Here is a 24,850-nt window from a genome sequence, read left to right as displayed (position 1 = left end):
CATCATGCATCAACTTAAAAAGGCTGAACAGATTTGTTAATTAGCATAATCAGTTTTCTAATATTTTTCACAAGAATGGAATATTTACATATAGCATGTCCAAATTAAAAAAAAAAAAAAAAAAAAAACTGAATTAGCTTGGAGCTAAAAATAAGAGAGCCTAAAAAAGCCGATTGCAGTTGAATGGAGAGGCCTGCTCTAGCATAGCTAACAGGACAAGGAGCAGAAGTCAGACCCCACTACCTTTCACTGGACCACTACGATACACGGCACCCAACTGGCTCACCACACATTCGCAACAATGCCCCATCAGCTGACACTCTTTTGTTAGCACCAGATGCTCATGGACATACTGAACTGTCTAGAGAAGGGTCTAACCCGTGACTAACAGATCAAACATAAATCATGAGCAAGATCCTCCTGTAAAACTCTGCTGATAATTCAATAAAAAGTTGCCCCTAAACAGTTGGCCCCTTTTTAAAAAATGTAATAACTTACAATGCACTTCTTTTTTTTTTGTTAAATGTTTTACATGTAAAATGTGGCACTTGATTTGACATTTTGTCCATGATAAAATGGCATTCATACTTGTAAGGTGATATGTAATTTGTGTGCTACTGGTGGCACCATATGTATCTGCAGTCTGGTTGGTTGAGTGGTCTAACTAGGCACAACATAAAACACTGGCTCAACCAATGGCATGCATTTGTTTGAATAATGGAACACTGGGGGAGTGACTAAAACTTGTTTTTGACTATTTTTGCGGCAAATTACCAATGTTGCTTTAATGTTGCTCAAAAGTTCATTAACATGCATTGTCCCCATCAAATAAATAAACAAACAAACTATATTTTTTAAACTCTTTTTTGGTCCCACAAGTAGTGCATAAATTATACACATAGTGCATAAATAATAAATTATATTAAAATGCAAAGCTAAAAATTTTTCCTTGACCTTTAATGTGTGAGACTACTTCATATTAACTAAATGTAGTTTTACTATTTTTAGTGAAGCCTTTTGAGGATTATGTTGTCTGGGAATAAAAAACATATTAATTTACAGAAAGGCTATGCCATTACTTTTTCCATTAAACATGAGAAAGACAACTTTCACAGTTCTTACTTGCAGTATATCAATCCTTTAAACTGTCAGTGACTGCTATGGATCTTCTAGAAGGAGAACAGAACAAGGCAAGACATGTAATGAATCTTAATTTTACCTTGAAGGCCTCCAGTTGTTGGTTAATGACTTCTGTTTCCAATCCAACAGACCCTTGGGACTCCTCTTGTTTTTCGGCACTGCTCAGTTTGTGGGTAAACTCTTGCGCCTTTCCGTAGAACTCCTCCAGTTGACTGAGGGTCTCCTCAACCTGTTCTCTTCTACCCGTGGCTCGGTCCATCAGCTTTCCACACTGCTTGCCCAGGGTTTCCAAGTCTCTCTTCAGACCCAGGAGATCTGGTGAGGCCTCTGACTCCAGCATCTTCTTGCAACTGTCTCTGCCGTTGGCTGTGTTGGTCATCAGATCCTGAAGTTTAGCAACAAAGTCTTTGATAGTGCTTTGCTGATCCCGTAAGGTGTCAAGATCCCTGCCTACTGGAGCCATACCATCTAACTCATCGTCCAGGTCTGTGAAGTTCGTAAACATTTCACGAATGCTGTTCTGGAATACTCCAATGCCCTGGAGTTTGTCCTCCAAGGTGGAGCAAGCATCCTCTACCTTTTTGGTAATTGACATGTGGTCTTTTTCCAAGCTGTCTGCCTGAAGAAGAAGGTCTGTCACACCTTCCACCTCAGAGGCATCTACCACAAGAGTTTTTGCCAGATTTTTGAGATGCTCAATCTGATTGTGGACACCATCTAAACTGTTCTGCTGAGCCTTCATGTTGGTCAAGTTCTTGTTGCTGTAGGCCTGGACACCCAAAGCCGAGTGAGAATCGAGCTGTTTCCTGGCAGCCTCCAGCTGGCCTTTGGCTTCCTTCTGTAAGTCGTTGAACTCTTTCAGCTTCTGTGAGATATTTTCTAATGATTCTCTTTTGAGCGTTAAATCTTCTGTCAGCTTATCCACTCTTTTACCAATGGTTGCCTTCTCCTCCCTAACCGAATCACCATCTGATGTGACTACCTCCAGGAGGCTGTCTGCAGCTGTGTTCATCATCACAACTTGCCCTCTGTGCTTGTCAATGTCTTTCTGGATGGCCTTCAACTTCGAGAGGGAGCCCTCGATCTCCACCGAGTTCACGCTGAGATTCACATTCTTCTCGCTGTCTTCACACTCTTGCAACCATGAGCTCAGTATCTCAGAATGTTCCTTGTACTTCAGTGCTCTCTGCAAGCCCCCCTGAAGCTTTTCTGCTTGCTCAGAATTACTTTTCTTCACATCATCCCAGTTGGACCTTAGAGCAGAGAGCTGTCCCTGAAGGGCCACCTTTTCTGCCCCCTCTGTGCTTTGGAGTAGAGATTCTCCATCTTTAATGATGGTGTTATAAGGTTCTTCATGCTCACTAATGGCCTTTTGGACAGTACTGTTCTCCTTGAGACTCTGTTTTAACTTCTCTGCATTAGCAGAGATGGGCTGTGGCTTACACAGCTCCTGCAGAGTTTGATTCAGCCAGGCTTGGAAGTCCTTCGATGTCTGATGGAACTGCTGGGAGCTGGCAAAGGCTGAGTTGAGCTGCTCAATCCGCTTTCCTGGTGGACACAAGGTAAAATATAAGAATGTTAGATAAGAAGTCGCAACAGTTGTCACAATTATGCAGGCTAATATTGTGTCCGAGCAGGGCATAACATGACAAGTCTCAAGCGCCAAGCAATTTGTCTGCTATGCCTGAAAGCAAAAATCACAACCAACTGAAACATGGCTGATGTTTGCTATTGAGCTACAGTATGTGCAGTTTTTGGGGACATTAAACACTATACAACAGAAATAAAAACCAAGCATGTCTTGTCATGAGTTGCTTGTCATAGTTGGATAATATTTGACACTTGAGGCACAGATGGAAACTCTTTTTTGCATTTTGCACACTGGATCAGTAAAATTGAATTAATCTTACTAAACTGTATTAAATTTAGTTTGATCCTTGATAAATACTTGATAAATGAACACACACAGGTCAGAGGATGCATATGACTTTATATATATAAAAAAAACATTCAAATTCTGAGGACATCTGCACAGCTTTCGGCTATGTGCAAATAGAAAATTAGCATATTCTGTGATGTTGCAGAAAGAAGATGAGTATCTGAAGTAAACTACAATACCTGCTTTGTCCTCAAGTTGTCTAAATGGTTTAGTGATGCCCTCAAGCTGTTTAGTCAAGTCTGCTCTGAGATACTCTTCAGTCACCATGGCAGAGAGCTCAGAGCAGACACTTTCTGCCTCCTTTAGCCTCTTCTTCTCCTCTCGTAGCTGAGCCAGGATTGCATTAGTGGCTTCAATCTGCTTCTTGACTTCCTCAGGTTGGGTGCTGAGGGCCTGCTGGTTATTAAGTTCAGTCTCCAGGCAAGTGGCACTTTTACTGAGGCTTTGCAAGAGCTCCTGGAATTGAGTGGTCTTTCCGACAGCCTGCTCAATGAGAGCATGTCTCTGAGACAGCTGACCTGTCAGGGCCTGCCACTTCTGGGAAATAGATGCCAGCTGTTCTTTAACCTGCTCTACAGCAGGATCCTGCTGCTCTGACGCACTAGCGATTGCTGTAGCAGCCTCGGTTAACTTCTCGTACTGAGGCTTGCGGCTGTCAAACTCCTTGAGGAGAATCTAATCAAAGAAACAACATTTGACATTAAGTAATAGGCATTAAGGGATTACTAATCTTCAATTGCATTAGAAATAGTACAGTATGTCACTCTATCTTTGTAACATGATAGTACAGTTCACTCAAAAATGAAAATTCTATCATTATTCCAAACTGGTTTGGCTTTCTTCCACAAAACACAAAATAGCAGACTGTTACGGTAACACTTTAGAATAGGGAACACTTATTCACTATTAACTACGACTTTTGCCTCAATAAATTCCTAATTTGCTGCTTATTAATAGTTAGTAAGTTAGTTGTTAAGTTTAGGTATTGGGTAGGATTAGGGATGTAGAATAATACTTAATTAATACTAATAAATGGCTAATATTCTAGTAGTAATATGCATGCTAATAAGCAACTAGCTAAGAGACCCTAAAATAAAGTGCTACCAATGTTACATACATGTTTTCATTGTACCAAGGTCTATAAAGCTCTAAATACAACAAAAAAGCATCGTAAAACTTTAGTTTAAGGTCCAGTTCTCAGTATTAACAAGTTATTAGCATGCATATTACTAGCATATTGGCTGTTTAATGCTAAAAGCAAAAAGCCTTGAAAAACAAAAAGACTGCTCTCACTGCTCTTGACTGAGTAACTTCAGCAGCTTTAACAGTGATCAACATACATTTAATACACGGAAGACTATGCAGTTTTATATTTATATATATATATATATATATATATATATATATATATATATATATTTAACCATTTAAATTACTCTGCCTGAATAGTTTATTTACAATTTATAGTTTATTTAATTTGACTTTCTTTATTATATTTGTCCAGTTATTTGTAATATGCATCATATTTTTAACAACATTGATAAAATAAAGTTATATAAAGTTATTTAGCTATAATGAAATAAGAGTACATGTTTTGTGAAAAAAAAAAATTGGACCACATATAGCCTCCGATATTTGGCAATATATGGCATTAATTCTTTCACATGTATGTTTACAGTGTGACTGCCAGTACCTGGACTTGTTGCTTTTGTGTGTTAAGCATGTTTGGGTCCACAGACAAAGGCCCCAGGACGCCCATCATCGACTCCTTCTCCTGCAGCCACTGCGAGAGCTGCGGTTGGGTCGTCTGGAAGAGCTCCAGCATGCGGGACGACTCCTCCAGGTGCTGTTTCCGGATCTCCATCGTGCCCTTGACCTCCTCCCATCCTGCATCTGTGTGTGGAGCATAACACACATCATTTTATCACTCCCAGCTTCACTTTAGCCGAGCATTGATTCAGAGCTTGAGCTTTCGCAGGAGCTTGACTTAAGCTCACAGTTGGTGCAGAAGAAAAGTGTGTGAATCTGCACCTGGCCATGCACACAGATGAGCAGATAAAAGTAGATGATTGGTTTTGGATGTGATGGATGCATACCTATCTGTGCCAGCATGTGCTTCCACTTTTCTGCCTCGGGTGAATCAGGGTGTTCCTCGATTAAACGGAGCAGATTCTCCCTGAGCTGCTGGAGCTGCACTTGCTTTTGTTTCATATTATCTTCAAAGACCTGAAAGACAGACATAATAATCAGCTATTTCAATGCTTTTAGCTTAAAGAATCATCTTATGATGACATACTGTCAAGGTTTCCATGTACAATTTATGGGAAAGCCGACACAGAATTTGTGCAGTTTTTTCAGATTTTCTGTAGTTATTGTTGAGGAAAATCTGTGAAATTATGTGGAATAGCCTGAAATATGGGAATACATTCCCAGAACAACCTGACAGTAATGCATTTAATTTACCTTCTGTTGCTCTATCTGTGATTTTACTGCATCTTCCCCAGATGGATGATTACTCGATGCTGCTGTCTTCTTTGTGTCTTCCATCCACTGACGTAAAGACTCAGCCTGTTCATGGATGCCTTGAACTCTCTTCAACAAAGCGCTGAGCTCAGAGGACCTGGCCTTCAGGAGCTCCCCCAGATGTTTGTAATCGTTGTTAATGCAGGACATGTTCTGCTGTACCAGCATTAACTCTAATGGCAAATAATGTATACGCTTATTGTTTTATACAAATAGGCAGAATAGCATAAATTTAAACTGACCACAGTGTTAGTTATTGGTCACAGAAACAAAAAAAAGCATCAGTAGTATGAACTAGTATGAACTTTCACCTTGGTTTGTCAGATAAGAATGGCTGCCTAGACCAGAACCGTTACTGACAGCTGATCATAAAGAGAGAAAACACATTCCATCTGTTTGCTTTTACGCTAGATGGAATTAATGAGTGATCATGTAGAGCTGAGACATGTAAAATCGTAAAATATTGCTTGGCAATACCTGAGTTGTGATGTATCTTGGCTTTGGCCGGTGATGTCAAAACACTGATTAGGCTACATAGAGCAGATCCTTTGCTATTTATATCCTGGACTGCAGGAGCTTTGGAGGTCCATTCGTCCAGTAAGCCCTGCAGACAGCATAAAAAGACCAGAAAATGTCATTTTAAAACTTTAAAATCTATATGGAGTTAAGAGACGTTTTGACATTTTCATAATTTTCCGTTGACCTTTGGAACATGACACACACATTCTTGAATGGTGAGCAGTGTTTTTCATTAGGATGGAGAAACACTTCCTGCGAGAAACACTTTAAAACACAAATGTGTGCAAATACATGATCTACTCCTTCAAATAAACCTGTCAATTCCTTAACAGGATTTTATCTAGGGACAAAATTATTCTGAATAATTTTTTTTAAGTCTTTGATTAGTTTTTTACAATTTGTGGAATCCCAATTATATCAGTGTGATAGAATATTTGCTAGAATGATTTTATTTCGGGGTTCTTTCCCAGACAAACATTTTTTCTATCATAATTTCAAGTATTAAAATGCAATGCTTTGCAAAGAATTTTTAACCAAATATGTTGTAATGCTATAAATAATGCTGTTGATACCATCATTTTACTAAACAATTTTTATAACTTTTATAACCCAAAATTTGGTCATAATGGAAATGTGAAGTCTCTCTGTCTGGCCAACAGAAGGAGGGTTTGAACATAAGAAATGGCTTTAATTTCCTAGTATGTTTACTCTGTGTCATTACAAAACCCGTTAGTATCTGAGAATAGCAATTTAGAGACAAAAAAAAATATTAAAAAGTGCTGTCAGGCGATTAATCGTGATTAATCACATCCAAAATAAAAGTTTTGTTTACATAGTATAGGCCTATGTGTGTGGACTGTGGACATTTATTATGTATATATAAATACACACCCATGCATGTACACAGTATATTTAAGAAAAAATGTTACGTTTATATTTTGGATGCGATTAATCTTTTGACGGCACTAATTTCAATACATTGATAATTAACTGACTGCTAACTAACTTATTAGCAACTCCACAGCTTACCTAGCTCATCCAAAAATGGGACAAAATCTCACATCATTGCTATCACACAATATATAAAAAATTCATATCAGCTCACATTCCATTTCATTACAGGACATGTGGTAAATGTGTTAACAAAAATTGACAAACAGATTTTAAGTTTTGATTTTTTGAACAATCAGCCATACACAGTGAGATGTGTGTCTTCTTCTAGCTTTTTTAGTTCATTTAGATCATCGTACTATCCCGAAGGTTTTGTGGTCCCACAATAAGAGGTGAAAAGTTAAATCCATCACTCACATCGACTTTCTGCAGGTCTGTTCCCAGGCCCTGTTCACTGCAGTTGGGCTGAAGCACTGGCACTTGCTCTTTTGTCTCCTCCAGCCATGTGATTAACACCCCTGCGGCAGCTTTGAACTCCTGCAGCTGCTTCTGGCAGGAGGAAACCTCCTCTTTTCTGCAATACATAGGATACATATGCATATAGAGTTTTATTAAATGGTCTGACATCTGGCATAAGAGTAACTAATATTTCTTGTAATACTGTTCCATTATAGCACATGGTTTTAATTCTATAACAGTTCTAGCGTCACTTTATCCAATTAAATAAATAACAGAGACATATGTCAGAGCCAAGAGAAGTATATAAAAAATAATAGGACACACAAAATTTGAGACATAGTCTGTGTTTTTATTCTAAGTATTGTTTTTTGCTAAGTGCTGTTACTTAATAATCACTTACTTATTAGTAATTGTCTCCTTAAAAGCATTAAAGGTATCAGAGATGTTCTGCATCTTGCTCTGAAGAAGAGCTGTGCTTCCTTCTGGACCCAGCTTGCTGAGTTCCTCAGTCAGTTTCTGGAGCGTTTCCATGTCCTTTGCGTGCTCGGCTAACTCTGCATTTGTGTCCTACAAATAAAGATTTTATTAGAACTTCAGTATGTGGAACATGAAGAGATAACTGATCGTAGACAGGCTGTCTCTGTTCCAAACTATAGAGAGCTGTCTCGTTGCCCATCACGTTTTTTAATAATAACTTCACAGCAATGCTTTAATGTATTTGCTATTGCTATTCATTGGAATTATGGATCAAAATTTTTGTTGGACAAAAAAAAAAAATATAATTCACCCTGAAATGACTAATCAGTATCTTTAGCTTGCATTCTTAAAAGAAAAAGACTAATTTATAGTGTTCAAATCTACTATAGGACAATTTTGTCAGCTTTTTGGACGACACATAGGGCATTCAGTATAGATTTTGACCTCAAAGCTAACAGACATGAGCCAAAGTATAAAAGTCCAATCAAAACATGTAGTTCACTGAGTTTAGGAGTAGTGAGCAGCACACCTGGAGGAGCTGTGAGAGCTCAGGCACGTTCTTTCCTGGCCCGTCTGTCTCAGAGAGAGCCTGTGAGCTCTTCAGCACAAACTGCTGCACCTTGTCAGATGTCTTCTCAAACTGCTCCACCTTGTCTCGGAGATCCTGCATCTTAGCCACCTTCTGCTTGTGCTGCTCAGAGGCATCAGTAAACCGCTGGGACAAGCCCTCCATCTTATCTTGGAGGAGGGCGGCAGCGGCCGGCTCAGCGTTCTCCACAAACTTCTTCACCTTTGCCTTCATGGCCAAGATGCTGCTCTGTCTGCTGGACATGTCCTGCTCCAGAGCCTGAAATAAATGGGCATGCGTTTTTTCCCCATTTTTTTTAACAATGTTTTTTTAATGTTTTTATGCGGTCATGCCATTGCTGTGTAATACTATTATTAAAGGCCAAGTCTGTGAGCTCACCAGTCAGCACCAAATGGAAAGACAGAAATTATACAAATAATTTCTCAGACACTATCTCTGTCTGGCACTGGTCAATTTTGAATTCAAGCCATCCTAAAGTTCTTCTTCAAATTGATACAATGGGAGTGAATGGGATCCAAAAATGTTTGGTTACCAATACTCTTCATAAACTCTTTTATGTTCCACAGAAGAATGAAATGCAAACAGGTTTGGAACAATATGAGGCAGTATTTTCATTTTTGGGAGGACTATCCCTGTAATTGTGTATTACAGAGCTTTGTCTGGTAAGTTTTTGCTATGTGGTTACGTATTCGCTTTGTAATAAACATAGTATCTTTGGATGACAGGTCAAAGGTCACATACTGCCTCCTTGCTAAGTGCATCTGCAATGGAGCTGGAGTCCAGCGGCACTTTTGGCGTCTCCTTCACGCTCTCTTCCACCTTCTCCATCCAGGACATCATCTCGTCCAGGCCGTCCTGCACACTCAGGGAGCGCGTCAGAGTCACCTGCAGCTTCTCGTTGCGGTCACTCACTGACTTCGACAGGTTGTCGTATCTCTCTGAGATGTCATCTACAAACAGAAATGTATTCATAAAAGTCCCAAAAATATTTTATGAAAAGAAACTGCTGATTACAGTGTTTTAGCATCTAATCATACATAATTTAAACTTCCATTTTTAAATATCTTTGTATATGTTATACTGCTTTTAAGTTATGTTGATTTAAATTCTTCATGATCTTGTAATGGGCTTTATTTTCTTTATTCAAAATGCCTTTTTTGTAGAAGCCCTATGCTTCTGGTGTGAAATGTGACCCAGACATGTTTTTGTGAGATTTTTGGCTCACCCACTGTCTCCTGAATCTCCTCTGTATGGGACAGCAGGTCTCCCTCTGCGCTGATCAAGGCATCAGCTGTTTTCCTCAGCGTATCCACCGCAGCCTGACGGGACGTTGTTTGCCCTTGAAGGTTCTGGGACAGACCAATGCGTATTACACTCCACTAATAGGACTGCAGTCAGTAGACTGATTATGTTAAAAGCACAACATCAATTGTGTGTGATCTATATCCATCTCAACAGGCCATACAACACAGTGACATTAAAAAGGCTGAGTGGTTTAGCATAAGGACATATACATACAAGGTCAGAAGACAGTTGTACTATACATCCCTAGAGAACAGTAATGCAGCATGAATATATTTTCTGTGTGTATCTGATCTCAATGCTGCTCAGCCGAATCTGGTCTGAGTGTATCATGGGAGAAGTAATCTATTTAAGTGTGATTAGCATTGTCTGCTTCTGTATTCACTTCTGCAAGAACAGCGAGCTATAATACACCACAAGCAAATGAAATCTGAGCTACTGTAAGTTGTTTGTGTTGTGGCGTGTTTTAAGGGATATAAATACACTGAGCAAAGGGTGAAACCACTGTGTCATTTATTCAAAGTGCATTTTTATATCGGTGTGTTCAGTTTTTCTGGAGATCTGTCACCTGTATGATGACTAGACTGTAATGACATCTTGAACTCTTGTTGGCACTCAACACTGAGAGTTTCAGGTGGATGTAGTAGCATTGATATATACAGTTACATTATAATTATAATATCTTGTGTCATAATTCTGTGAACTGAATATACTGATATAATGCTCTTGCCTTGGTCTCCTCCAGCTGTCTCTGTAGGGTTTGTGGATCTCCAGCAATAGGCTCTGACTGCTGCCTTCTGGACTCTTCCTCAGAGACATTCAGCCACTTCACCAGAGCACCACTGGCATCTTCATACTTCTTGTACTTGTCCACCACGTCTTTCAGGTTGTTTCCAAGCTGATTACACTGAAATGCATCAGAAGTATGTTTTTTCAGCGCATCATTTAAAACAATTAGTTTAATTTTTTATCATTTATATAAACGATTGAAGGGTTTAATACTGTCATAACAGACTGCTGAATACTGTTTGAATGTTTGCAGAATTTAGAGGCAAATGCTGCCATCTGTTGGTTTTAATCAAAAAGTACTTTAGTACAAGGAGCAGTTCTCACTATTAACTAGTTGCTTATTAGCATGCCTATTATTAACATATTTGGCTGTTTATTATTACTTATTAAGCACATATTCTGCATTACCATATTCTACATCCCTAATTATACTCATTACCTAAACTTAACAACTACCGCACTATTAATGAGCACCAAATTAGGAGTTAACAGCGAAAAATGGACCTTAAAATAAAGTTTATCTGCGAATTCAATTAGGCTTATTTTTTTCTAAAGCAAAATTGAATTTCTGATTTCTCGCTTGTTAATTGTCAGTGACCTCCAGGATTTGACGATTCTCTACATAAAGACCAAAAAGAGCAGAAATACCTGCGTATGCAAGGCTTTGTAGTGACTAGCGGCAGAGTCCAGCCTTTCTTTCACTGCAGCACAAGTCCCGGACATATCAACCATCGGCAGGCCGTCCGATTCACTGCGATTGCAGGCCTTTGCTGCGTCCAGCACCTTCTGACCGGAGATGGTTATGAAGCGCAGGTCTCCTTTATGAGAGATGACGTCTTCAGAGAAACTCTTCTGTCTCTGTAGATTATTACTGAGAGTGTCCAGACCAGCGGCGGGCACCCCGAGCTCCTCCATCTGCCCGTGGGCCTGCTGTAGCCACGTCTCAAACTCCTCACAGTCCCCCTTGAACTTCTGAAGCTCCTCCTGGACAGTCTGGACCTGCTTCATCTGCTGTTCGGCCTGCGTGAGAGAGGCCTCGTAGCGCCCCTTCAGCTCTTTAATGTCCCTCTGTAACTTGTCTTTTTCAGCCGGTGACAGGACCTGAGCCTGTTTGTCGAGTAACGCCTGTGCTGACTGTGTGGCGATGATCAAATCCTGCTGTTGGGACAAGATCTCCTGGTGGTGGGCCTGTGAATTGAGAATCAAGAGAAGGTCAAAGCATTTTCTTGCCATCCAATTTCCTTTGAATTTTAAAATCAAATGCGTTTTATTCAGTGTTGTTTTCCCCTTTTCGCTTGAATCTCACTTAAGCTCTTAACAAGTCACCATTTAATCACATTTCATGGGCACGCAGATTCATGGGCACACAGATTATGAAAGCACCAATATAAATAAATAATCTTATGGTGAATAGAATTGCTTAGCCCTTGTTTCTACAACATTTTCTTAAAAAAACAACAAAAAAACATTCTGTTAGTGAAATGTTTCAAGTTGAACTAGTAGTTTGATATCAATCATGATATTTACAGCTATAGTGGTGATTGGAAGTTTAGACTTTTCTGTATTTCTGCATAAGTATGACCCCCAAAAAACTGAACCAAATGATACCAAAATATAAAAGGAAATTCAAGACTAATTCAAGACCAACAAAGATCCCTCCAAAAGAAAGAAGTGACGCAAGAAGGTGTCCAAATTACTTAATTCCCATCTAGTGCAGAAAATTACATGAGGTCATTGTCTTATGACTGGTTTCCATTCAATTTTTCATAAGAAGTGTAATAGTACACAAGGTTGCAAAGGAACCCAGGGTAACTTCTCAGCAAATGAAGGCCTTTCTAACTTTGGCTGATGTTCATATTCATGAATTCACCATTAAGAAAACACTGAACAACCACTGTGTCATGGCAAGGAGAAAGGCACTGCTCTCCAAGAAGAACATTGCTGCCCGTCTGCAGTTTGCTAAAGATCATGTGGACAAGCCAGAGGGCTATTGGAGATATGTTTTGTGGATGGATGAGACCAAAATATAACTTTTTGGTTTAAATGAGAAGTGTTATGTTTGGAAAAAGGAAAACACTGCATTCCAGCATGAGAAACTTGCCCCATCGAAACATGGTGATTGCTGCATCTGGGCCAGGACGGCTTGCCATCATTGATGGAACAATGAATTCTGAATTATACAGCAAGTTCTAAAGGAAAATATCAGGACATCTGTCCATGAACTGAATCTCAAGAGAAAGTGGATCATGCAGCATGGTTAAAGGTAATGTTTTGGAATGCCCAAATCAAAGTCCTGATCTTAAACCAATTCAAATGTTGTGGAAGGACCTGAAAAAGTTTTTTGGGTCATATTTTTGCAGAAATATAGAAAATTCTATAGGGTTCACAAACTTTCAAGCACCACTGTATAAACTCAAGTACTTACTTGAACCCTTTTAAACTGCTGGTCCAGATCCAGGTCTTTACCGTCTTGTTTTTCGCCAGCATGACTTGTGTTATCTGTAGTATCTAATGCATTTCCATTAGGATCATCTTCCTCTCCAATTATTCCCGTCATTGATGTGTACTCAGCCATGTTTCCATTCTGTTTAACCATCTGGTCCTTTTCTATTCCACCCATTTCTTTCTCTTTCCCAATGTTGGAGATCCAGCCTAGAAGACCCTCAATCTTAGTTTTGGTCTCTTCAAGTTGTTCAACAGCTGCCTCCTGTACAGAGAGGAAAAAATTGCTTTGGTTTACAGAAAATAATTAAAGAAAGTATCCAAACATACATTTAGAGCCAGCACAAACTAAAAGCAACAGAGGAAGTGACTAAATTCAATCTTTTGAAACCTTTTGGTTGAATAGTGTTTGGGAAAGTGATTTTCTCCTCTAACCTTCTCAGTCTCCTGCTTGATAGCGCTGGTCAAAACCTTCTCTAGATCCTTCCTTGACTCTTCTGCCTTCTGGTTAAGCATATTCGCTTTGCTCTTCAATTCCTCCAGCTTGTTCTCAAGAGCCGATATCTGCTCTGGAGTGAGTTTACTGCGATTCTCCTCCAGAAACTTCTTTGTGCTACTGATGACTTCATTGAGCGCACTGGCATTAGCCTGGAGGTCTTTCTGTAGAGCCTGAGAGACCAATAAAGACACACAAACTAAATTAATCACAACAAGCCACACAAGGCCATGTGTTACAGTGATTTTACCACAGGTAAGGGTTACCTGTTCCCAACAATTCCCAACACATTGCTAGGCACTAGTGAAGGTGTTGGTATAGTTGTTCGGGTGTATTGCTGGGGCATTGTTAGGTTGATTTGTGTGGTTGCATGGCTAAGCATTTACTAAGAGTTGCTAGAGTCTTGCTAGGATGTTTAAAAAACTGGTGTTGTGTCATTTAAATTTAACAGCACACCTTATATTTTTTATGGTTGTTCTATAAATGTGTGGGATCAGTTATGTGTCGATTTCTTGAGCAGAAGAAAAAGCAGCAGCACAGGTAGTGATGCTTAACATAGACCACCAATAACCTTACAAATGTATGTATTATATGTACAAGCATGGTATAAAATGTTACCAGGGTGTACCTGATGCTCTTGTTGGTATTGCTGGAGGTCTCCCACAGTCTTTGCACTGGCAGCCTGCTGCTGGTGTCCAATAAGGCGGTTTTCTGTCTGTGTCAGATCATCAAACAGCTCCTGCAGCTTTTCTGAAAACTCCCTCTGCTTCTCCACAGCAGCCTACCACATAAACACTCAGTTAGAAAGAAAAACTAAAACCTTCTCCACAGAGTTAAAACACAGCAGCACATCAAATACTGAGCATTTAACCATTAGTAGTGACTGAGTATGCTGTAAACATGCCAGCCATTCAAAGGGATTTTGGCAATGGTAAAGAAAGGTGGGTTAGTGCTGCCTTTACTGTCGGAAAGCATATCCACATAGAATAAAACATTGATCTTTTGGTAGTAAGAGCTGAACCGGTTCAGGCAGCCTGAAAAATGCAAACATGACCAGAAGTAAGTTGGTGGCAGTGATCAAGCCATGGCTTTTCTGTGTTGTAAATAGAAAAAAGTTGTGTGATTAAACTGCAATAAACATCACACACACAAATAATACATTCATGAATAGTCCATTTGGTCTTTAAAGACCTCATTATAAAACTCTTTTTAAAGACCCCACAAAGTAAAATATGGAGATTTTTTCAGCTTTAAGGCTGAGATTTACACTACAGGCTCCTAATCTCCGAAAAGTTGATAAAAATAACTAAAAATAGCAATTACCCATGGGCATATCCACATTTTGCGACAGCAAGTAGCAAATGAAGTTAAAGACTCTGGCTTAAACAAAGAGCTATTGTCTGTTTTTAAACAAGATTAGCAAATTGTTCAATACAATCTGCACCAGTTTCTTATTTCAAAAAAAGTTTGTCAGTGCATCAAAGGAAACTGCACACAAGCCACTTCATGGGGTCTTTAGGGTTTCCTCTTTAAGGGCAATGAGTTTTCCAACGCTTCATATCAAAATATACCACACATCAAAGCAACAACATATGCAACTTCATGCTTTTTCGTGTGATTAGGTAAAGGTCAACAGTCAGTGTGATCTCTTAGATCTCTCTCAGACCTGCTGCTGAGTCTCATCCTCACGGATCTCCAACTGGACCTCTAGACTTTGTCTCTGAGTGAAGACTCTGTCCATGAGCTCTTTGAAGGATCTCTGGGTAGTACTGAGAGCCCTTAGAAGGTGTCTGCTGTGAGTGGGACTCAGGAACTGAGCATGCTCAGAAATTAAGTTTTGGATATCAAAAGCAGCATCTTCCAGGAGGTGTTGGGTTCCGTTTAAATCTTTCTCTATGTCCTGAATCAGGAACAATGAAAAACACTAAGCAAAACTGTTGAACAGATAGTGACTTCATTTGATATGGGAGATAAATATCACTTTTTAACTGTATGAAAAGCCTTGTATTTCAGGCAACTTTATCAATATTTTCAAATAACATAAGTCAACTTACCTTATTTTGCTGAATCTTGTTCTTAATTATTCCTATGTTGTCAGCATCCATGATATCAAGCTTAGACACCATCTCAGAATTGTCTTTCATACAAGCTGAAACCTTCTCAAGAGAGCTTAGCAAATCCTGATACAAGGTTTCCAAATGGATCTGTAACCCATATTTGAACAAGTGTGAGAATCTAATTTTCATCATTCTCTATTTACTCTTGCTTTCTTTTCATAAGTATTTACTAACCTTTACAGTCTCAATGGCTAGCAGAATAGCATTATTTCGCTCAGCTGACAAGTGGCAAACATCTGTTAAAGCATTCTGCAAATCTACATAGACTGTGGCCAAATCTTGGTGGATTTGCGTGGGAATGAGTTCATCAGCGGAATTCAGAAGTTGCTCTGCTACACTCAAATCTGCTGTAAGCAAGTCAGGGAGAGCAGAAATCTGTGCTTCCAGAGACTAGAAACAGTGTGGAAGTAGGTGGGGAACAAAAGTAAAGAATTGTGAAGAAGAGCGACAGAATAAAAGGAACAAGCAACAGACTACAGCACAGATAACCATGCAGAAAGAAGGCACAGGCAAACAACTGGAATATATAGGGTCTGTGAGTCAAGGGGATTTCTGTGAAGTGAAGAGACAGGCTTTATATTTTATAAGTTACAAACCTGAACTTCCTCTAACTGACAATGCAATCCCTCAATGTCTTCTGCTAACGGACACTTGGTCTGGAAGTCTCTTCTTATATCTTCAAGAGTATCACAATGATCCTGAAGCTTCCCAACACATTCCAAGTAATTCTGGGTGGAATATCTCTGCGAGAAGTACACCATTATACTTTTACCTTCATCCAAAACATGCATCTGGATGACGCAGAGTTGATAATACAAAAATCAGCATCTAACTCGGTTGAGAGTTATATCAGTACTCACTCTAGGTTTGACTCCGTCTGTTTGCTGTATGTATGGATCCTCTGCCATAGAGACCAGGTGGTTAGAGTCGGTTGGCTGGAAGACGTCATCTGCAGCAGCAGCATCTGTGGTTGGAACATGAATGCTTTTGTCTTCCATGCTTTCTTCTCTCAGGGCAGTGCCTCCCAAAGGGCTGCTTGGCTTTCCATCCACTTCCTCGAGCATTCCTTTATCTCTATCCGTGGAGATCCCCTGAATCATCTCCAGTAGATCAGTCTGTTGCTTTGGTTCATAATTACTCTCATCAGATGGCCAGCTCTGAGCTTCTCTTGGTTCTTCATGTTTTTTCAAATCCAAGAGGATATCAGGATCCCCACTTCTATCATTTGAGTTGGGATGATTGGTTGGTAAGGTTTCAGAGTGGTGCTGAATAATTTCAAGAATGCTATCGATGGCTTGGCATTTTTGTTTTTGAGTCTCATCCATACTTGCTCCATCCATCTTCATTTGGATTAACTCATTTAAAAAAGACTTTAAATCACTGCCTCCCATCGATTTTGGTAAACTTTCATCTTCGGCCATAGCCAGATGAGGTAAATGAAGATCGTCTTGGTGTACACCTTCAGCCACCACTGTATCTCCAGCTTGAAACTGGTTGATGATGACTCCACTTTGTTTGCTATTCTGATCAAGCAAGATTTTGACTGGAGGACTTGGAATTTGGGGGGCAGACTGCAAAGCATTGAATTCTGTGATTATATCCTGTGAACAATGACCCAAGGATGACTCTAGTGTTTCTACCAAGTCTTTTACTTGTGTATTATTGTCACTTGTAAAGTCTGATTCAGATGATCTGGCTAACTCATCTTTTGTAGTGGCCTTTGGGGCTACATGATTACAAACTATGCCTTGCTCACTTGGGTTCTGTATGTTATGGTGACCTCCACTTGAATCACCTTGACTAGAATTAGTAAGAATTTCAAGTGGTAAATGCTCGGAATTTACTGTTGATCCAACTAAATCCATCAAATTGAGCAGACATGTGTTCTCAGATCCTTTGAAACCTAAAGAGTTTTCAATGTCATCATGCTTTTCTACCTTACAGTCAATTCTGCTTTCTGAACAGACCACACTGGGCTCATCTTCTGTTTGTGATGCATTTCTGAACATTTCTGTCATGTCCTCATATTTAATCATCTCCTTTACTCTATTTCCAGAACTAAACACACCTGAATCCTCAACAGAAAGCTCATGATCTAGGTTCTCGCTTACATTATTGGAGTATTTAGCTTTATATGATGCATTGGTCTGAGATGACACCTCCTCTTTCTCATTCAGCAAATTCTGAGGTAATGTGTGCTGATCATCAGTACTTAAATTCACCTCTGCTATAGTGGCACTTGCGTAACATGGTGAGTTTGACAGTGGTTCAGCAAGTTTTCTATCTTGTACAAACTCTTCTACCATTGGTAGTGAAGTGCTTAAGCCCTCAGAAGGCCTTTTGTCAAAATATGCATTTGTTTCAGACTCCACTTTGGACCTGTTGAATCCCTGTTCAGGATTAAGTACATTCTCTGATTTCCTTTCTTCAGAGCAGACGTCACTTTGTGATGAACATGATATTCCAGAGTCACTCTGTACAGGGCTAACAACCTGACTCGCCGTTGTCTCAAGATATGCCACCTGCCTGACACATGATGAAGGACTTACAGTTTTACAAGAATCATCAACAACAAAAGTGTCCACGCTGTTATGTGGTCTTTCTGTCTCATCTCCTTCCAAAGTGAAACCTCTTTCTCTTTCATCTATAGTGTCTGTGTCGTTTTTGGAATCTATAGTCTTGAAACTACCACATTGTTCATCACAATCCTCTCCTATTCCATTAGTCTCAGACACTTTATCAAACATATTGTCTTTTGTTGAAATACTTTTAGATGGTGTATCAATAATGGTGGGTAACAGAGAACCCTGACTACTGCTCACACATGCTATGTCTGTAGATACCTGCGTGGCTTCATCTGATCTCAAGCTCATCTGGCCTCCTTTTGCTATGTCAGACACCATAATGTCTTCCCTTTCATCCTGTTGTGAATGTAGCATCATCTCAGCCTCTTCATCATCCAACATCCCAGACTGGTGGGCATCATTTACACTGAGCACACACTTTCCCTCTGGATCAATGATGGCCTTCCTGCTTGCCTCTGAAGAGAGAACACTTCTGCTGAGATCATCAGTAATCAGACCCGTCTCTAAAGCATCACAAATGCTAATGGTCTTTCCAGCTGCTGCATCATAGAAACCACCCAGAAGGTTCTGCTTTTCCATGATCTGTAGTGCTACCTTACTTGAGATGCAGCCTTTACTGACAGAAATGTTCAGAACTGACAATGTAGCATTTTCGTTCTCTTTCAAACCATCCTCTTGAAGCTGCAGTGCGAGTACTTCCAAGACAGTCTCTTCATCAATAAGGCCTTTACCGAGAGCAGCTTCAAGGTCATACCGTTTTCCAGAGGTGACATCTAAAATTCCACCTTCCTCTACTTGTGTCTTAAGAAGATGGATGGCATAATCTCTCTCAAGTTTGTCATCCCACACAACATCTGTATGTGGAAATTCAGAGGGCATTTCTGTATAATTGGTTGTTAAACTGGACAATAGTTTGGAGTCTTTTGAATGTTTTTCATTGTCTTTATTGGCATCATGACATTCAGGATTCACTTCCATCGAGCACAAACTTGAGGCAGTTGCTGCTATAGAAAAGATTGTTTGTGGTAACTGCATTGCTTTCGACGGTTGAGGGGAAGCTACGTCACTTATGTCTGATTGGCACTTGTCCTTAGGGAGATTGTTAGTATCAATTACAGTCATATCTTTAATACCGCCTAGGAAAATATCACATTTGTGATCTGTTTCTACGGTATTAACAACAGATTCAGAGGGTAGAGTAGGTTTCAGGCAATTTTGTAATGCTTTAGAATTCACCACTTCATGCTCTTCTTCTGTTGTGCTTTCCAAAGGTTCACATATTTGCAATTCTCCCAAACCACCATAATCGGCATTCAGACAAGCGTTGTCATTGTCAGAAATGTTGTTATTCAGTTGAGACTCTTCTGAAACATTCATATGAAGTCTGCTAGTCTCATCTACGTGTTCGGATTCTGACGTTTCAAAGAGTAATTTAGCCATTTGATTTAACTGCCAATCAAAGATCAACAGTCTTTGGCCTGACTTTGGATCCATATAGCTATTCATCATGAGGTAGGAAACAAATAACTGTTTCGCCTCAGAGGGAGATGGTGCATCTGTGCTGCTTTCATCACTGATTTCATCACCGGTTGAACAAGATCCATCGATTTGAAGCTCCTTCATTACCAGCCAGGATGAAAACCTGTTATTCAGTTCATCTATATCAGGGAACACATCTGGGATTTCTATTGTCTTCAACAACTCTTTTGTAAATGTCCCAATTAAGTTATTCTCCACTGCAGAGTCAATTTCAACTACCTCAGAGGTTTCAGGTATAAACAAGGCTGTTATTTTGTGCCGGTTGCACATCAGCTCAGACGCCAGTTTGTCTGTGATTATGTTTTGCTGAAGAGAGGTGGAGAAAGAGAGAATTTCACCAGCGTTAGGCCAAAGAAGACCCATGAAGGCCTTCTGTCTCTCCAGAACTAACAATGCACTGCTGGAACTTATTAAATCACACTGGACAGCCTCATCGACTGTAAGTCTCGACCTGTTGCAAGGATTAACAATGCCACCATTTTGGGCCTGATGGCTCAGTATCTCACTTGCAGTGTCCTGATCGATCAGACCCTCGGATAAGGCCTCCTCAACGGTCAGCTTTCTGCCAGTTTTGGGGTCAACTATGCCTCCTGCAAACAACTGGGTGCTCAGCAACCGAAACATGGTCTCTCTATCAATGATGCCCTCGTGCATGGCTCTCATAATGCTAATCTCTCTCCCAGACGTCAGGGATATATTTCCATCTTTTCCACATTTCACTGGAAGCAGGCGAAGTCCTGTCAGCTTGTGCACAATGCTTCTCTGCACAAGCTGACTAAGTGTGACTTTTTCTGCAGTGTTGGGGTCAATTAAGTTCTTCCAAGTATCCTTCCTCTCCAATACCTGGATAAAGAGTGACTCGGGTATCAGGCCAAGTTCAAAAGCCCTTTCTAGATGTAGAATATCACCAGTGTATGTCGGTCTTAACCCTCCAGTTGCTAGCTGGATTTCAATGATCTTTATAGCTGTTTGCTCAGATATAGCCCCATTTTCCAGGGCTGTTATAACCGGCAAGGGTTCTAAAGCAAATTGAAGATTCTGAAGACATTTTTTAGCTTCATTCAAGTCTTGCAGTTGCTTGCACATTGCGTCATCCACAAGTTTGTTCTTGAATGCGTCCTCCAAATCCATATACAAGTGCTGTTCAGGCCAAATAAGTCCAGTGGTTATAAGCTGGGCCTCTAGAAGACCAAGTCCTGTGTTCTGGTCGATGAGGCCATTGTTCACTGAGCAACACACAGACATGACTGCTCCACTTTCAACATTCAGAATCCCTTGGATGACCCGCAGTGCCTGGAAAGAGATTAAAGAAATCAGGATGTTTCTAAATGTATGTTCAAACATGATGACTAGATACATTTTCATTGCAATATTGGTTATAAAAATGATCAAACATACTCACCCAGTCCATGGAATGTACTAGCTCGTGTGCAACAGTGCAAGTCATCAGCAAGAGAAATGGCACACAATAAAAGCTTACATGCATCTGTGAACAGAACTCTTAGTATTTTGTAGAACAACACAGTTAGAGAAAACACACTGAGCATTATGTTATTATGTGCAGAGTGCTGAACCCCATGTAGACAAAAAGAATATCCTCAGGGTTTGCTGTGAAGAAAGAGTGAGAGTGGCAGACATGCAATGTATGTTTACAGCATACTCAGTTGACCATGAAGTTTTCAATTACACACAAAGTCTTTCTTCATCTTCGAAGTGGTGGCATTAAAGGGTTAAAGTGGCTGAGGCTTTTGGAAACTGGCTTACCATGCTATATATTTCAAGCTGTCAAAACAAAGGTTAGTCATGCCGTTGGAGAAAGTGTTTACACTTAACACACAATAACCACCATATATAACCAGCATTGGGTTGGCAGTGGCAGAATAACTTTATCTCACCTGATCAGCTGAGGAAGCTGCATTTGCACACTGTTGAGAGAGCTCGCTGTAGGCCTGATGAAGAGATTTCAGCTGTTCTTGTGCTTCTTGCTTTTCTTCTTCAGTCATTCTGGTGAAAGAAAACATTTCACAAAATCAATTCACAAGACATGCATGCACATGCAAATAAACAATGCTATTAGAGCCACCATTCATTCTCAGTGAATGCTTTCCCTTCCTTTGACATAACATACTTGTCACTGTGTTTGGTTAGCATCAGCTGGGTAGTTCTCAATGCTTCTCCAATTTGTTCCTTCTTTGTCACCATCTCCTCCAGTGACATCTATAATAAAACATAGGAAGTCAATAAAGTTTTACAAGCACAGTGTTTAGTAAATCACAATTAGGTTGAGTTGACTTTAACTACACTTCAAAAACCACTTCATACATCTACTGTAGGCCATTTAACCTTTTGAACTCAAATAAATGTTTGCTAAACAACCAAAATAATACAATTTGTAGAAAATGTGGGCATATGATACTTTTGGACATCTGAAAACAAATTCCATGATCTGATCTTATATATTTTTTGGATCCAAAGGTCCAAGACTGCAAATAAACTAAAACAGTAAAAGAAACAAAGTTAAAACAAGAAGATATTGTAATTCCCATCTATACATCCATCCATTTTCCAAACGGACTTATCCCCTGTAGGGTTAGTGGGATGCTGAAGCCTATTCCAGCATCTCAGGCCACAGGTGGGAGAAAACTGTGGAAATATGGTCACTCCATCACAGAGTTCACAAACAGAAAATGTTGTGTCTCCAATTCACTTATTCTGCATGCCTTTGTGTTGTAGGAGAAACCAGAGCACCCAGTCACAAGGAGAACATGCAAACTCCACACAGAAAGACCTCCTGACTCAGCCGGGACTTGAACCAGGGACCTTCTTGCTGTGAGGTGACAGTGCTACCCACCAAACCACCTCGATATTCTAAATTATTATGTAATCATGTGTAGATAACTAATCAAGTTTGTGACCATGTGAACTGCCTTGTACAAAAGTTACTGGTCCCACTGAAGCATAAAATGCTGTTAGGAACATATACAAATTACGCTGGATGACATGATCATCAGGTTCTACACAAACTCATGGAGTTTGTGATATTAAAGCTACACGTAAAGGAGGGGGTTAAACGTAATACAGATTCTGAAATTCATGTCATTTTTTCTGTTATACTTTCCAGTCAAATTGTTAGGCTGATAATATGTTTGTAATGAACAGAAAATGCAAAATATATGCATTTCCACAAGTGGCCTCAGACTTTTGGATCCCACTGTATTTTTAAAGACATGTTGCCATGTTTATATAAACATCAGGATTGAGTTATAAAGCTTTTGTTTGGAGAAGTATATGGAAGAAGGTCTGTCATTAGGGATATTGTAGATGGATCATTTTCTCAGACAAAACTTTCTAATTTGGGAAACAGTTTATTTTACATGGCATGTAAATTGTTCTCTGCTTTGGGTCAGTCGACAGAACATTTACCACCTACATTACTTGGCTATGACAACCAAGCAGCACTCCAAAATGAGTGGTGTGCAGGACTGTGTTTGATGAAATGTAGAGATATAACAGCATCACTAAAGCAGGGAATTCTGTAACCACCAAAGAATGCAATGATTTAATGCCCAGTGTAATGTGTACAGTTTATCATACTGTACATGTAATGCATGCTGTAGATGTATTTGACTGAGCCATGTATGTGCTTGTGGATACAATTTATTGGATTAGCATTTTTGTCCCTTGTGTAATAGTGAAAAATAGGAAGTGACACGATGACTGGTCCAGATGTGATCTAACAAAATAGTGATTATTGTGATTATATAAATTACTATTTGCAATAAATGGGTAGATACTTTATGAGTAAATACTTTCTGTGAAATGTGGGTGCAGAAGAAGGTAGCAACAGGTATGTGAACAACACAAAAATATGAATAGATACAAAATAATAATCTTTATTCAGAAACATAACAATGTGTATGCTTTGATGTGTTTGACATTAGCAAAGATTGGAAATGATGAAAGCAATTCCCCGAAAAGCTCACTATGTTAACAAGATGCTGACATTAAAACAGCTACAAATGAATTAACCTGTAAGATCCAAAGCTGAAGACCTGTTGAACAAAACAATGGGAAAAAACCAATCAGGAAGTTTGACTTGTTTACCTGGGGCTTACTAGTGCTCTCAGTGCTGGGTTTGCCATCACTTTGAGCCTTTCCATCTTTGTTCAGATTCGTATTCATACTGGACATCCAATTTAACAACTTGTTAACCTTATCGCCATGCTCTTTCTTCTCATCCTCAACAGACCTCTAAAATCATTGGGGAAAAATTGTAGGGTGGATTAGAAAACAATGTAAAACATTCATAATTATCTTAATAAATTCTACGTTTGAATATAATATACAACAAGAAATCAGCAGGTCTTAAGCTCCCAGCCATTTTATGTGGAAGCATGCTTGGCAATAAATTAAAAATGCCATTGAAAAGAAATAAATGGATCACAAGGTACGAGACATTTTTAAATAATATCTTACAGTAGAAAAAAATCCCATATTTAAAGATTCCCATTTTCACCATTATGACTTTTTCAGGATCAAAATATATTCTTCTATATTTGATAAAGCTCCACCCCAAAGGGTAGCAAATAAACTAGACAAATATTTTTTTATTTTACGCCATTCATAAAACATTCACCAAAAATGACCTGGTTTAGATTTTAGACACTGTGCAGAACCATATCAGAAGTGCCGATAAGTCCAGAAGTATTGGAAGGATGAAGTATTGCCGGTACTATGGAGCTTTGTTGCTTCAAGAAGGACGAACCCAGTGTGACTGTCAAATACACTCTTTTCTAGAGCTTCCTTGAAAGACATTTTTCGCTTGGTTTTGGGGCAGGTGATACATTTTGAATGGGAGTTGTCATGTTGAAGGTGCGCAGCAGTTGCTTTGTCGATCAAGCAATTCTGTATCGCATCCTCCAAAGAGACTCTCTCTTGGCTGTCTGGGTTAATGAGCCCACCAGTCGCCAGTTGAAACTCAAGACACTTCGCTCCAACATCTTTTGGAAAAAGGTTCTCTTGCATCGCCTGAGCCACAGTCAA

The 24,850-nt window shown here is 39.6% G+C and overlaps 1 protein-coding gene across 1 annotated transcript in view; it reads right to left on the bottom strand.

Moving 5' to 3' along the window:
• Positions 1–24,850, bottom strand: part of LOC306882057 (dystonin-like) — a 166,645-nt gene that overhangs the window by 51,523 nt on the left and 90,272 nt on the right. The window contains exons 35-54 of the mRNA XM_079436492.1: positions 23,912–24,058; positions 21,936–22,024; positions 21,703–21,811; positions 14,195–14,347; positions 13,506–13,739; positions 13,054–13,335; positions 11,277–11,816; positions 10,570–10,746; positions 9,763–9,886; positions 9,279–9,487; positions 8,478–8,795; positions 7,872–8,038; positions 7,430–7,586; positions 6,080–6,206; positions 5,914–5,964; positions 5,543–5,775; positions 5,176–5,305; positions 4,773–4,972; positions 3,259–3,754; positions 1,220–2,688 (exon numbers count right to left, since the gene is read on the bottom strand). Of these exons, the coding sequence (XP_079292618.1) occupies positions 1,220–2,688; positions 3,259–3,754; positions 4,773–4,972; positions 5,176–5,305; positions 5,543–5,775; positions 5,914–5,964; positions 6,080–6,206; positions 7,430–7,586; positions 7,872–8,038; positions 8,478–8,795; positions 9,279–9,487; positions 9,763–9,886; positions 10,570–10,746; positions 11,277–11,816; positions 13,054–13,335; positions 13,506–13,739; positions 14,195–14,347; positions 21,703–21,811; positions 21,936–22,024; positions 23,912–24,058 (5,412 nt within the window). The remainder of the gene's footprint in view (positions 1–1,219; positions 2,689–3,258; positions 3,755–4,772; positions 4,973–5,175; positions 5,306–5,542; positions 5,776–5,913; positions 5,965–6,079; positions 6,207–7,429; positions 7,587–7,871; positions 8,039–8,477; positions 8,796–9,278; positions 9,488–9,762; positions 9,887–10,569; positions 10,747–11,276; positions 11,817–13,053; positions 13,336–13,505; positions 13,740–14,194; positions 14,348–21,702; positions 21,812–21,935; positions 22,025–23,911; positions 24,059–24,850) is intronic.

The sequence above is a fragment of the Barbus barbus genome (assembly GCF_936440315.1).
Source record: "Barbus barbus genome assembly, chromosome: 16".
Lineage (NCBI taxonomy): Eukaryota > Metazoa > Chordata > Actinopteri > Cypriniformes > Cyprinidae > Barbus > Barbus barbus.
Note: the sequence above shows the minus strand (reverse complement) of the source record. Positions and strands in the feature narration are given on the sequence as shown.